This window comes from Lagenorhynchus albirostris, chromosome 1 (assembly GCF_949774975.1).
Source record: "Lagenorhynchus albirostris chromosome 1, mLagAlb1.1, whole genome shotgun sequence".
Lineage (NCBI taxonomy): Eukaryota > Metazoa > Chordata > Mammalia > Artiodactyla > Delphinidae > Lagenorhynchus > Lagenorhynchus albirostris.
Window position 1 is genome coordinate 171,937,939 of NC_083095.1, and position 14,239 is coordinate 171,952,177.

General features: G+C 45.8%; 1 protein-coding gene across 7 annotated transcripts in view; it reads left to right on the top strand.

Moving 5' to 3' along the window:
* CELF2 (CUGBP Elav-like family member 2) overlaps nt 1-14,239 on the top strand; it is a 527,802-nt gene that overhangs the window by 479,064 nt on the left and 34,499 nt on the right. For all 7 annotated transcript variants that reach the window (XM_060160102.1, XM_060160117.1, XM_060160126.1 and 4 more), the window contains one exon: nt 2,377-2,511. In XM_060160102.1, the coding sequence (XP_060016085.1) occupies nt 2,377-2,511 (135 nt within the window). The remainder of the gene's footprint in view (nt 1-2,376; nt 2,512-14,239) is intronic.

Consider the following 14,239-nt stretch of genomic DNA (forward strand, 5'->3'; position numbering starts at 1 on the left):
GTTTACAGGTAACATGCAGAAAGTGCGCGTTAGACACAGACTGTCAGTCACCCTCCGCGGGAACGTGCCTCAGCCTCTGGAGGGTCTGTGAGGCTCTGACCCAGCTGAGCGGGCTGAGCTCCTTCCAGCCCCAGAATCGGGCCGTGGCTCCGCCAGGCAGGCCAGAGCAGGTGCCCGGGGGACCCTCCGGCCCAGGCCGAGGAGGATGCTCGGCTGATCATTACCCGTTGCCAGATGTGCAGACTTCAATGTCGGTGCTAAACCCTCCTCTCGTCTGCACAGCCGTCTGTTGGTGACGGTGTCTGGTCGACTGCGTTACGTACGTCCTTAGACACACACACACACACACACACACACACACACACACACACACACACACACACACACACACACACACACACACACACACACACAGACACACACACACACACACACACACACACACACACACACACACACACACACACACACACACACACACACACACACACACACACACACACACACACACACCCGCCCAGCAGCAGCACCCCAAGCACGGCCCCTGGTCATGCCAGCATGAGTGTGTTCAGCTGCTTTCAGGGGCTGCCCCCTGGGTAGGGGCGGGAGGGGGAGTGTCCAATGGGGTCTGCACTCAAGCCCTGTTCCCCCAGCTCCGTTTTCCTCAAGCAGACCTGAAAAATAGGCCCTGGGCTTTTTCCACTCCCAAGGTCTCATCAGAACCACCGTGTCTGACCCCTGATCTGAGGGGAGGAGAGAGCTTTGTTCCCAGCGTCCCCTGCTCGATGGAGCGGGGTCACGTTCACAGGATGCCCCCAATGCTTTGTCCTGCTTCTCAAGCATCCCCAGGAACTACGTGGGTTTGAGAAACAGGTGCTGGCTTTTACCGTAAGCCACAGGACTGGGTACCTCCTGCAAGAAGGCAGAGTATCATTTTGAGCAAAATGAGGACCCGTTTTGCAGCATGGACTTGGGGAACTCTTTTCTGAGTAGAAATAAGTCCTGACTGAAGCAGCCAGGACGGAGGAGCAGGGTAAGTGAGCCTGGCAGCCGGGCTCGGAGCCAAGCTGAGACAGGGCTCCACATGGAGGCCGGGGGCTTCGCAGCTGTGTTGCTAGAACATTCTCTTGCCCCTCCATCCACCCCCCCGTCCCCACCCAGCACTGTTGTCAGACCACTGTCTCCGGTTATAGAGGTTATATTTGCTCAGCAGCCGTGTGTTGAGTACCCGGATTTGAGACATAAGAAGAAGGTAGAATTAAGCCGATGACTTCACTCCCGTATCTTTCTGTGTAAAATTCCTCTGGATGAGGAGAGGACCATGGTTTCCTGCTTCTCGAATGTACGTGGGGGTAAAGGGAATCACGGCAGAAGACTTTGTGCAGAGAACCTGTGTATCGAGAAACAGAAGGAGGGGGAGAAGAGATACTAAAAGTGTACACGGCCCAGGCTCCAGGCCCGAGCCCCCCAGGGCCTGCCAGCACCCCCGTGACGGATCAGCCCCAGACCTCTCAGCTGAGTTTCCTTTCTCTCTGCCATTCACTTCTTAATTTTCGTTAGCCCTCGATTCATTCTAGCTAAAAAGTAGCTCTCTTTCAGATACAAACACGTTTAAGATGCAGACACAAACATTTTACAAATAAAGATATCACGGCACCGCCACCTTTTTTCATTCTTTGATTCAGCAAATATTATTTGAGTTCCTGCCATGGACGCGATTTCAAGTTCACATTCAAAATAAACCTGGAGAGAGAAGTTCAGGGTCGGTAATAATAGTAACAGCAACAATAGTTGCTAACATTTATTGGGGGCTTACATCATGCCAGTTATTATGCTGAGTAATTTTCATTCATCGAGTTATTTAATCTGCACAACCACCATGTGAGGGAAGGTACAGTAACTGTCACCACTGACTCAGGAAACAGAGAGGTTAAGAAATTTGTGCAGAGTCACACAGCTAATAGAGCCAGGAAACTGAATCAGTGCAGCTTCAGAGCAATAAAACATCATTTCTTCTGTAATACCTCATACGTGTACCTGTCGAGTTTAGGGATGGAGAGTTTCCCCTGAAACTCCAGCTGTCCAAGCCCGGATCTCACAGTTTCTTGACAGCCACGAGGTGGAAGGCCCTGCTGTCCATGGTCCACCCAGAAACCTGTTGCTTATCTTGTAGGATGACCTGTGCAGCCTGGAAGGAGGCGTTAGGAAGAGGGTGCTGGGTTGGCACAGGCTGCGTTGTGACACACGAGTCCCCAGGGCAGCTGGGGCGAGTGTGCCATCCCGGAGCTCTCTGCCCATGTCCCCTGCCTTCTCTTTTTGGAAACGGGTGAAGTGGGCCTATTGCTGACGTTGCCTCTCTCTTCCCCCACCCCGCAGGCATGAATGCTTTACAGTTACAGAACCTGGCAACGCTGGCGGCGGCTGCAGCCGCAGCCCAGACCTCAGCCACTACCACCAATGCAAATCCTCTCTCCACCACGAGCAGCGCCCTAGGAGCCCTCACCAGTCCCGGTAAGGGGTCATCCTGCCTCTGGGAGACAGGACACAGGGGTCAGTGCCAAGTGCAGGGTGGACGCGTTCAGACCGAGCCGGACACCAGACTTAATTACCTCTTTAATTTCCTTTTTTGTTTGCCTGTTCTTAATTTATTTTTTTGTTGTTGAAGTATAGTTAATTTACAGTGTTAATGTCTGCTGTACAGCAAAGTGACTCAGTTATACACATATATACATTCTTTTTTATATTCTTTTCCATTATGGTTTATCCCAGGCTATTGAATGTAGTTGCCTGTGCTGTCCAGTAGGAGGACCTTGTTGCTTATCCATTCTGTATATAATAGTTTGCATTTGCTAATCCCAAACTCCCAGTCCATTCCTCCCCAGCTCCCCCATTGGCAACCACAAGTCTGTTCTCTATATCTGTGAGTCTGTTTCATAGATAGGTTCATTTGTGTCATATTTTAGATTCTACATATAGGTGATATCATGCATATTTGTCTCTTTCTGACTTACTTCACTTAGTATGATAGATAATGTCTAGGTCCATCCATGTTGCTGCAAATGGCATTATTTCGTTCTTTTTTATGGCTGAGTAGTGTTCACCACCTCTTTATCCATTCCTCTGTTGATGGACATTTAGGTTGTTTCCATGTCTTGGCTATTGTAAATAGTGCTGCTGTGAACATAGGGGTGCATGTATCTTTTAAAGAAACAAAGTTTGAGCTTGTGTGTTTTTATCCTCCAAGGATAAAATGAGAAAAAAGGTTTTGCGAGGGAGTCTACCCTGGTATTGATTCTCGCACGTTCATTTTGTTTGAAAAATGTGCTGTCGCTTCAGTCCTCATGAGGTTTCCCCAAGATGAGGAAGTCTCTCAGGAATGCTCTTTTCTCCTGTTTTTTTTTGTTGTTGTGTTTTTGGTTTTGGTTTAGCAATTTAAGAATTCTCTGTTAAATCTCAAAATCCCGAATCATCTTCGTCATGATATTTCACACCAGCTCCATCCTTTACATTTGATTTTCAACACCGTGGCCTAGAGGGGACCATCTTTGTTGTTCCTTTGTGGTCCCATTCTGGGCCGTGTCATTTAAAGTGTTTTTTTTCTCCCCCCCCCCACCTTAGAAATCCTGTTGCGTTATTCAAAGGCAGATGCCGTTTTCTTTTTCATAGGAGCCAGACCTAATGTGGTTGCTTAGACACCGGGATTTGTTTTTTGAGAAGCGTTTTGCTGGCTTGCCTTCCTCTCTGTGTTTTCTGGGCCTTGGTGGAGATCTCACCTTCTCCTCTGGTACGTGGAGGAGCTGGCCTGAACAACGTACAAGCCCCCTCCTAACTGGAATCCCCAGGGCCCTCTATCGGCTGCTCCCAAAAGATGAGCTAACTGTCCAACACACTCTTTTGTCATAGTGTGGAGATTTCTTTCCGAAAAATGGAGAAGGAAAGCTACAGCACCTGGCGGACCAGCTTTGTTAAGGCTTCCAAGTTCAGGGAGCAGTGAAGCTGCCATAGCCCTTGATGTGTTTACAAAACATTGTGTTTCTAACACATTTCCTTCTGAGTACAGTTTTGAGGGAGGAACCTAAGAGATGTTTAGGAGAGGCTGGAAGTTGTATCCTCCACCTCATCTCAAAGCAACAGCACATGGGACGTTGCCTTCATTCTTGAAATGTCTTCAAAAACGTACCGTGACTACATGTGGGCCTCATTTCATGCAACAGATAATATTCCTGAGACATCAGCTTTGTCGTTTTTTTCAAGATTAAGTTATAACTCTAATGCAAAACATAAACTGGTTATTTAAATCCTTTTTAAGACATACACATTTTTGACATGGTATATTCCCGCTTATGAAAATAATAGTGATTTTTTTCCTTAAAAACAAATTAAATATTTGATCTCGCTAATGTCTCTGTTTTAGAAATCAGCTTGAAAAGTTTTTTAAATGAGAATTATCCTCTCCCTGTGAGGACTGTGAAAAGATGACATTAAACCAGCACAGACTCCGTACACCTGAAACTAACACAACATTGTAAATCAACTCTACTCCAATAAAAATTTAAAAACAGCACAGAGCATTGTACATGCATTTTATACATTTATACATGGATCTTCAGTCAGCAGCTGGTATTTTTAACTATATTTTGTTTGGAGTGAAACAACTAAACATCCCTCAAAATATGAATGCTTTCTTAATTGTTCATATGAAAAGGAAGAAGATTGGCTTTGTTTTTTTTTTTAAAAGAGAACGCAATATTGACTTTATTTTGGCAAAAGTCAATGATTGTAATGTTTCCAACCTTGGCTTTCAGCCTTGACTCCCTTGCATTTAGAGTAATCAGCAGAAACTCACCACATGGTTGGTAACAAGGTGGAGAAAAAAGAAAACTCTTTTTTCTGTGAAGACTTTCCCTTATATGGCGAGGAGCCAGAGTCCACCGTTTGGCCCATCAGCCCTTAAAGAGTTTACTATTGTAGTTAACACTGAAATTATTCTGCTGTTCCAGAAGTGACCATTCTCGTGATGGACATTTGGGTTAAGGATATGTGGCCTGTTGTTTGCTTGGCAAGGTTCATTCAACTTTACGAAAATATATTCTTCCTTTGTGATATCTGGGCATATATATGTGCCCAGGACATTCCGGAGAATCAGAATTGATAACCCGAACGTCTTGTTCTCCTTTAAGAAGGCTCGTGGGTTTAAGAGCCAAGTGCAAAAGTGTCTGCCAGCTGATCAGTGTCGATATTATAATTGACAGTTAGTGCTTTGAGCGTCTGGATAGCCTTAGGTGCTGGCCTGGGACACTCCCCACCCCCGGGCGTCTCCCCGTCTGTTAGGGGGACTCGGACAATGCACAGTCGTGTGTGCCAGGCAAGCGCTGTGAGCAGAGAGACCGGGCAGAATAGGATGGAGGGAGTGCAAAGGGTTGAAGAAGCCTTGCCCCCTCTGGAAAGGTGGCGTTTGAGCAGAAACCTGAGGAAAGTGAAGGAAGCACGTAGATAATCCAGAGAAAGGGTGTCCAGGCAGAGGACAGAGCAAGCACGGGCTGTGAGGCAGGAGGAGGCCTGGCACGATCACAGCCTCACGTGGAAGGCGTGGTGCTGAGCGGGGGCGGAGGGAGAGGTGAGAGGTGAAGGGTGAGGGGTAAGAGAGAAGGTCCATGTACATGGATCCCTTCATCCAGTATGGTCAGGAGCACAAATATGTAGTGACCTTCTTAAAGTGCAGGGCACTCAGAAGCCTAAGAAGAGAGCCAGAATATTTAAGGAACTTGAAACATGTCTGACCATTTTCAGCTTCTTCCTGAGACCTGAATGAAAGGGAAAATGTGTCCTGAGATGCATTTTCTTTCTTCCCACCTCGGCCAAGCGTCCTTCCCTCTGCCCTTAACATGGTGTCCAGCCCTTCTGGAAATTCTGCCAACGGAGGTGTCAGGGAGAGTGGTTTTTCTCTTCTCTGTTGAGGAATGCTTTGCATAAGAGCTGAGAGTATTTGATTAGAATGCTGAAGTGTAGCAGCAGAAATGATTTAAATCTACGTTTCAATTATTTTTCTTAAGTGTAACTAAAAAAAATCTGGCGTTTAAGTGCAAGTAAATTATTTGTGTAATTTCCACCAGGGACTCTTTCAAAGTCACAGGAAAGGTGGTTAGTAAGAATTCATGGCTCTCCACTTCATCAGAGCAATTTCCCAGGAAATAAAAGGGAAAGAAAGCTGGTCCCAAGGCCAGTATGATTTTTTATTTTCTAAATAATGAAAAACAGGGCTTCCAGTTGAACCGTGAACCAGTCCATTCAAACTGTAATGTGAATCAAAGCTTCAGCCCACCCTCCTGCACAGGCCTTGTTTTTACCCTGTTTTTAAAGATAGATGTCTCTTATGCTTCAGACAAATCCATCTAGAAAGTAAAGGGACAACTCAGTCCTCAAAACTATTAATTTTTTTAATAATTGTAAATTTATCATTTCTGTTTTGCATACCCAGGAACAAGCTCCCTACAGCATCATTATAAATGATTTTAAATGGTCTGTGCTTTAAGACATAAAAAATTAAGCATTAATTAAAAAAAAAATCCCCTTCAGCAATAAATAGGTTTCTTTGTCTCCTGGCCTTGAAATAAACATTAAAATCATCTCGGTTATTTTGGTGATGAAATGATTCAACCTTTGAGAACATTTCTCAAAGAAAGCAGAGTTAAAATTAAAACATAAAAAAAGAAAAATCATCTCAGTTGCCCACGATTAGAATAAGTGTTTCTTCCAATTATCAGATGGTAGGGAATAAAGTTAGAAATTAAATCATGAAAAAAAAAAACCAGGTAAAGGCATATTATGCCTTTAATGAGTTTCTCTGAGGTCTTTTGAAGCCTAATTTAATCGTGTTTCTTGTCTTTCATTTTGATATGATAATTTTTCCTTTGTTTACTTCAGTCTCCTATTTAGTTAATTAATTCTTGGGTCATTTCTTCTTACCCGATTTTCAACCTGTTTTTGAGGCATGAGTCTCGATATTGGTATAAAGAGGCAAATTGTCTGTAAGGCATGTGGCTAGGTCTTAAAGAAAGATAATATCTGTCTTCTACCCAGCTTGTAGATTTGTTGCCTTTGCCTGGTAATTTTGAGAACTTGCGCAAGAGGGTTATCATTACCACAGGCGAACATTTCTCTGGCATTTCCTGTCTGAAACATAATGTTGCATTCATGTACCACATTATTCCACTGACCTTCTTCTATTTTCTTTTTTCTTTTTTTTTTTATAAAAGGATGTTTTAAAATTCTCCAAATGCTTCTGTAAGTGCACTCAGTCAAGTGAACACTTCAGGATAATAGATAATTTCTGTCGACAGTGGAAGGCATTTTAAAATGCTAGGGAGCATTTTTCCCTTCCTACCGTTGGCTTTTCACATAGTTTTCACTCTGAAGTCTAGGCAGTATTTTTTCCCATCTTCAAGACACGGCCCGCCTCCTTGCAGGCTGTGAAGCTTCCTGTGGACTCTTTGAGGGGAACAGAGACCGGGGGTGTTTCCGTGGGATTCAGACCTTTCCCGGGCTCCTCACAGAAGGAGGGCCAGCAAGTGGGCCCCTCCAGTGTCACCCACCGCTATCACCAGGCTGGCTGAGCTTTGGGGACCCGGAAGTTATCCTCCGAGTCATCCCAGAGCCCTTCAGTGTTACGAGAGGCTTTTGTCCCCCCACTAAGTGTCTCTGCACGTGTGTCGCACGAGAACTCGCGTCGTGGGAAGAGATGGATTCACAGGCAGACCTAGCCCACATTCTGGAGCCTTCTGCTAGGCAGGGCAAGTCCATGAAAATGAGTTGGGCCTGCACTGCCCTGTCCAAGCCGTCACATGCGGGGGCAGTAGTATCACGGTGGAGTCTGATGGGGCCAGGAGAGAGGCACAGACAGAGGGCGCTGGGGGAGGCCATCTCCCCAGGCTGCCGAGTGATGCCACGACCTCGGGGAGTCTGAAGCCAACCTTCTTCCAGAAGCCTGTTGTTCCCACCGCCTCTCATCCCCGTGGAGACACCCTCCGCCTCTCACTGACCCAGGCTCAAGCCGGTGAAGTGACCTTTGCAGCCAGCCTCTGGTTCACTGTCATCCCATCAGTCACCGTGTCCAGTCGGTTCTCTCTCTGAAACATCTTTTTTCCTCTCCCATTGACACCCCCCCGGGTGAAGCTCCTTTTGTCCCATTAGTGCCGCCACCAGCTCCATCTTGCACACTGTTAACAAAGCCAACAGCTCGGTTCAGACACTTTCACACGGTTCACTGTGGTCTCAGCTAGAGCAGGACAAACTCCTTAGCATGGCCTTCAGGGAGCTCCCTGACCTGCCTCCATCCTTTCTCCCCAGAACTGCCGCGGCCCCCCAGCCCCCAGCAGCCTACCCTCCAGCAACATCGGGATTCTTCCTCCCCGAAACACACTGTCGGCCTTCTTGCCTTTGTTAAACCTACTGGCTGCTCTGCCTTGAATATCTTCTCTCCAATTTCCTCCTGTGAAAACCTCCTACATCACTCCTTTATTACAGTGTCAATGGTTGGGAAGATTCATGAGTAGGTCTAAAATCGGTGTTTTTAACGCACATTATAAAAGGTATAGTTTATACTGCTTTCCATAGATTAAGCAGCAGTAAAAAAAAAAAAAAAGGTTTCTAGTAATTAATAAAAATTGCTTTTAGTAGTCTCATACTTATCTCTTAAGAATCAGTGCAAATGTCATCTCCACCATGAAGCCTTCCGGAAAGAATTAATTGCTTCCACAATGTATTTCTAATATAAATACGTACCTCATTCTAAACCTGGGTCACACGCAGGCTCCTTGGTAAGGAGCTGTATGAGAAGCTCCCTGAGGGCGGATTGGAGGGAAAGAGGAACCGTTGAGCCGGGAGGCAATGGTCCATCAATGCCTCAAGTCTGCCCTCCTGTACCGTCAAAGTACGTTCCTTCTTCTAAAACACTTATTTCCTTCGCAGGCTGGTTGTTGGGGCGCTTGTCTCTCTACCTTCTAGATAGTAAGTCCTGTAAAGTAGGAACAGTTTCTTTACTCGTAACCCCTCTTGCATTTGGAACAGTGTGTCATGCACAGTGTCACGCATACTTCAAGTGTTACTTCAGCTGAACAGCAAGTAGAAATGCTCAAAGAGAAAGGTTTGAAAGCCGCGTGTTCCGTCTAGCTCAGCGCACGCGTCCCTAAGGACCCTGAGTCTGTTGTGGTGACGTGTGGCAGGGTCCGTGCCCCTTCCAGGTGGATGTTCAGGTCTGACAGGTTTCTGAAGAATGAATCAATACCAGTGCACATTAGAACAAGGTCATAGAAAGCAGGGGTTTTATTCCAATAATTTTACGAAGATTGGCTTTCAAAACATTCTGATGTCGTGATATAGAATAAGTAAGAGTCTCAGGTCAGATAAAGGGATTTCACTTGAAAAGAACCATCTCCTCTGATGTGGGCTTTTGAAAGACCAACCTCAAACGCACTCTTAATTCCGTGTGCTTCGCCAACCGCCCTCAGGTTGGCCTCCACAGGGTCCATGAAGCAGGGTCCCATTTAACTTTGGGGGTATTTTTTTCCTATGCTGCTCTTCAGCGTGTTATTAATTCAGGGATCCATTCTTCATTCGGAAATTACCTGGGTCTCTTACCTGCCCACATTTCCCCTTAGGCCTGTCTTTCCTCATTGCTTATTATCAAGCAAGTGAATCTCAGGCAGTCGAGTTTCCCCCTTCGTTCGCTACACGTTAAAGTGTCGTCATCAAGCAGAAGCAAGTTGGTTTTTAAAATCCGCTCTTTACTTGTGGGGTTGAATCCGTCAAACAGCCTTACATCCTCATTGCTACAGAAAGAGAATGGACATTCCAGGTTTTGCTTGTTTTTTGTAGGTTTCACCCTTTTGTACTTTTTTTTTTCTAGAAGGTTTCCACATGTTAACTTGTTCTCGACATTATGGGGCTCGCTTTATTTTCAGCATTGCTAATGGGATTGAACATCATGTAAAATGTTCCATAAATAAAATGTCACTAGAGTGACTATAATTTCCTGATATATTCTTTTCATTCAGTCAAGAAATATGTATTGAGCATCTACTATGTACCTGGGACGATTGCAGGCATTTGAAACACCAGTGGACAAAGCTGACCAAACCCCTGCCCTCATGTCGTTTATATTTTAGCATTAGCTTTTTAAAAGACATATTGACTAAATTCCCACAAACTATAGCTTCTACACCCTTTAAAAAAAAAACTTTTCATGACCAACTTTTTCGTATACCTTATGCTAAAATTTTGTGAATTAGACCAAGGTGGGGAAAGGAGAGATCTTTCTCTACTTTCTCCCTCTTCTGTAACCTGTACCATTTTTCTATACACTTAATGCAACAAAGAGCTCTGAGAATAGTATTCACCATTAGATTAGATTTGGTCAGTGGCAAAACCAGAAAAAAGAGGAATGTGTCCTTGGCACTTCTGCTCCCTGGCTTCTCAACAGAGGCATTTCATGAAAAGCAAATATTTAAAAAGTCCTTAGGCATTTAAAACATAATCACTGAAAAAAAAAAACAAAACAAAAAAAAGCAAACAATCACTGGGAGTGGTCCATCTTTCCAGTAAATGCCTCTTTATTTGGCATTGATCATTCTGCTTCTAGGGTTTAAAAAAGAAAAAGCATGCAAAACCTCCCAGCTGGAGTTTTGACGGCCCCTGCATGTGCTGGGCATTTTGATGTGGAATTACCTTTAAATTTCCCTTACCGTCAAGGAAATGAGAAGTCTCTTGGTCCAGATAGCAGAACCGCAGCTCATTGTCTCATTCATTCGTTTCCTGAGCTGCCAGAGTCATCTCAGCGCCTGCCATCAGAACAGCTTCGCATGGTGGCCGGGCTGCCCTGTGCAGTCGATGAGATGCCCCTGCCCTGGCGCAGTCTCTTAATAGTCCTGAGCTAATTTAAAGCTTAACTAAAGCTGCCCCGCCAAGTGGGTGACGATAACGTATGGTCCTCCCCTTTGCCGCAGAGCTTGGATTTCTGCAAGCTTGGCCCCGGGGGTGGACACATCCCATCCTTCATTCGTAGGACTGTCAGTCACTCAGGACTTTGGTCCTGCTTTGTTCGGGGTGCACTTTTTCAATATTTTTAGACAGGGGCTCTTGTTCTCCACATGTTTGCTTCAGTGGCTCTGGAGGCTGTGCTGTGTCCGTGATTCAGTGTAAACATTGCCCTGCACAGTCTCCTGCATCGTGTGCAGGTCCACGTCATGGCCCCTTGTGAAGTGTGTGTGAGCTCAGAGGCGTGTCTTCTCTACAACGCAGCCACTCAGTGAGATTCCCCCGCCTTCCAAATTATCTATGTTGCTGTCTGATATAACCATGTTATCATTGCTGGCACTAGTAAAAGCATGTATGGAGTGCTTGTGTTTTATATTAGATGGAAAAAGCAACAAAACTTGACTCTAGTCACAACTTCCCAGAGGCTTATAATCTAAGGTCCACGCTTTTAAGACTTAAAAGCAGCAAAATATAAATGCTTCATTGGTATGTGGCTTAATCCCTTAAACTGGATGCAGTGGTCACATGCAAAAAAAAAAAAAAAATAAGCAAAATGCCCCAACCTGGACTCTTCTGGTTGAAGAGCAGGAATCAGATAAGGCACAAGGTGTCAGTGACAGCAGAGATTCTGTCTTGAGGAAGTGAGGGTAACTTTTAACAGGAGAGTTGGCGTTGGAGCCAAAATTATAAGACGGATAGGATTTTGGGAGGTAGAAATGGGAGATTTATCAGATGTGTCAAGCGTGAGAAAACACAGAAAAAGCATTCAGTCAGCAAATGGAAATGCATCTCACTTTTCACCAGCAGAAGATGGATGGGAAATAGGAACCAGGGAGGGAGGGCCCTGAAAGCCGTGGCTGAGGAGCTAGAACTTCCTCTTGCAGGCAGTGAAGAGCCATGTAAGGACTTTGAGCGCAAGAGTGTCAGTGGTGGCACTTGGGTACCAATTGGATGTGAGCGAGACAGAAGGAGTTGAAGACGGAAGTGTATTGAGCCTGGGGACCAGTAGGACAGCGCTTTCATTAGTAGAGAGAGGGCAGCCGGGAGCAGGAAAAGTTTATAGTGGAAGATGGTTTGGTTTTATACACGTTGAGCTGAGGCACATGCGAACTGGCCTTTCATTTAAATACATCCCCAAAGCAGATGGGTTCCCTGATCCTCAACCTTGCCCTGGGTCAGCTGCAGAGGTGGGGAGGTGGGCAGCTGTCAGCCAGGTGGGATCACTGAGCTAGAATCACCAGACACAGCAGAGCAGAGCAGGGGCCTGGGGGGTGAAGCCTTGGCTGAGGACCGTGTTTGGGGACAGTCGGGAGGAGCCAGGTGGGGGGAAGGGAGCTCCGGGGAAGCCTGGTATCCGGGGAACCAAGCAGGAAGGAGATGAAGGTGAGTGCAGAGAAGAGGCATTTGAGTTTCGCCACTGGGCAGGCGGTTCACCCCCAAGTGACCAATCACTGCAGCGGTGGCGGGGATGTCACGGTTCCGGAGGCCGTGAGAGGAGGGCGGATGTGAGCCTGGAGGCGGGAATTATGTATTGACATATGACACTTTCATAAAATGTAGTGGTTTCTTTTACAAAGTCTAGCAGGGTCAATAGGAGGAAAAACTTTAAGATGGAGAAACGTAAACATACTTCTAGATTCAGGAGGAGGCGGAAAAGGGCAGGAAAGGAAGAGGCCAGCGAGGTGAAAACTGATGGACTGAAGGGGATGGAGGTTGGACGGATGGAATCAAACCCTCTTCTAAGCCTCTTATATGGCGCCTGGAGTAGCATGTGTGAGGATCTGTCCTGCGTGTCCCCAGCCCCAGGGCAGCAGCCCCCATGCCTGCCTTCCCAGCTATCCCAGGATTAGGTTATGCACTAATGTACGGGACAAGGCACAAAGCCGTAAAATTGTTCAGTAAGTGGATGGTGTAGCCTTAAAAGAGGGAATGCCTTTGCTGCTGAGACGTGAACAGGAGGAGGTCAGGATTGGGGAGGCTGTACAGGATTTGAGACAGAAAGGTATTCACATCACGCATAAGGCAAGAATTTAAGTGTCTAGGGCTAGAAACCGAAAGAAGTTCATGCCCTGGGCAGAGGTTTAAAAACCAGTTAATCTAAAGGATGTGATAGAGGAAGTACAGTTTCATTTTCTTTCTAAAGTGTGTGGACATCTTGACCAAGAGCTGAAGGACTGTGATCTAGAGCAAGTCATTTCATCTTTCTTTGTTTAGTTTTCTCCATTGTGAAATGGAATTGTCCACTTTTACCTTTGTTGAACTATTGAGGGAATATGTATATATAATGCATGCTATTGCTTTTATATATATAAATTTATTTATTTTATTTTTGGCTGTGTTGGGTCTTCGTTGCTGTATGCGGGCTTTTCTCTAGTTGCAGCACGCAGGGGCTACTCTTTGTTGCAGTGCGCAGGCTTCTCATTGTGGTGGCTTCTCTTGTTGCAGAGCACAGGCTCTAGGCGTGAGGGCTTCAGTAGTTGTGGCACACGGGCTCAGTAGTTGTGGCACGCGGGCCCTAGAGCGCAGGCTCAGTAGTTGTGCCTCACGGGCTTAGTTGCTCCGTGGCATGTGGGATCTTCCCAGGACCAGGGCTTGAACCCGTGTCCCCTGCATTGGCAGGCGGATTCTTAACCACTGCGCCACCAGGGAAGCCCTATTGCTTTTTTTTTTTTTTTTTTAAGACATTAAAGTATCATCTGGGAAAGATTATTTGGGAGTGACACTAAATTCTGCTCCTCTGGACAATAAGAAACTAGGTTTAAACTGGAATAAGATCCAGTGATATTTTTTCTCTGAACCTTTGCCTTCAGAAAACAAATATCTCCCCGCCCTTCCTAAAAATATTAGAATATAAATGCAGGGAGTAGACCCTTTCCTTACTTCTTTCTGCTTTGGGGCTTAGCTAAAGAAGATGGCAGTGAACTTCAAATTTGACTTGATGTTATAGAACCAACACACCTGCTTATCGAAGACAAAATGCTCTATTGGGTTAAATAAAGCACGATAACCATGGTCGGACCCGTTTCCTTGTAGCTGTCCCCACTGAGAGTGAAGCCCTCGGAGAGTGGTTTGTTTTTATTTCAGGCAGTATACTTAGAGTGTGCTCCTCTGCGGTCTGGTCATTTGCAAAGGAAACCACCCAAGTAGCTGAAGTGCAGCTCATTAGCATCGCAGACCTTGAACTCTGTCAGGTGACCTCTTGCCAACC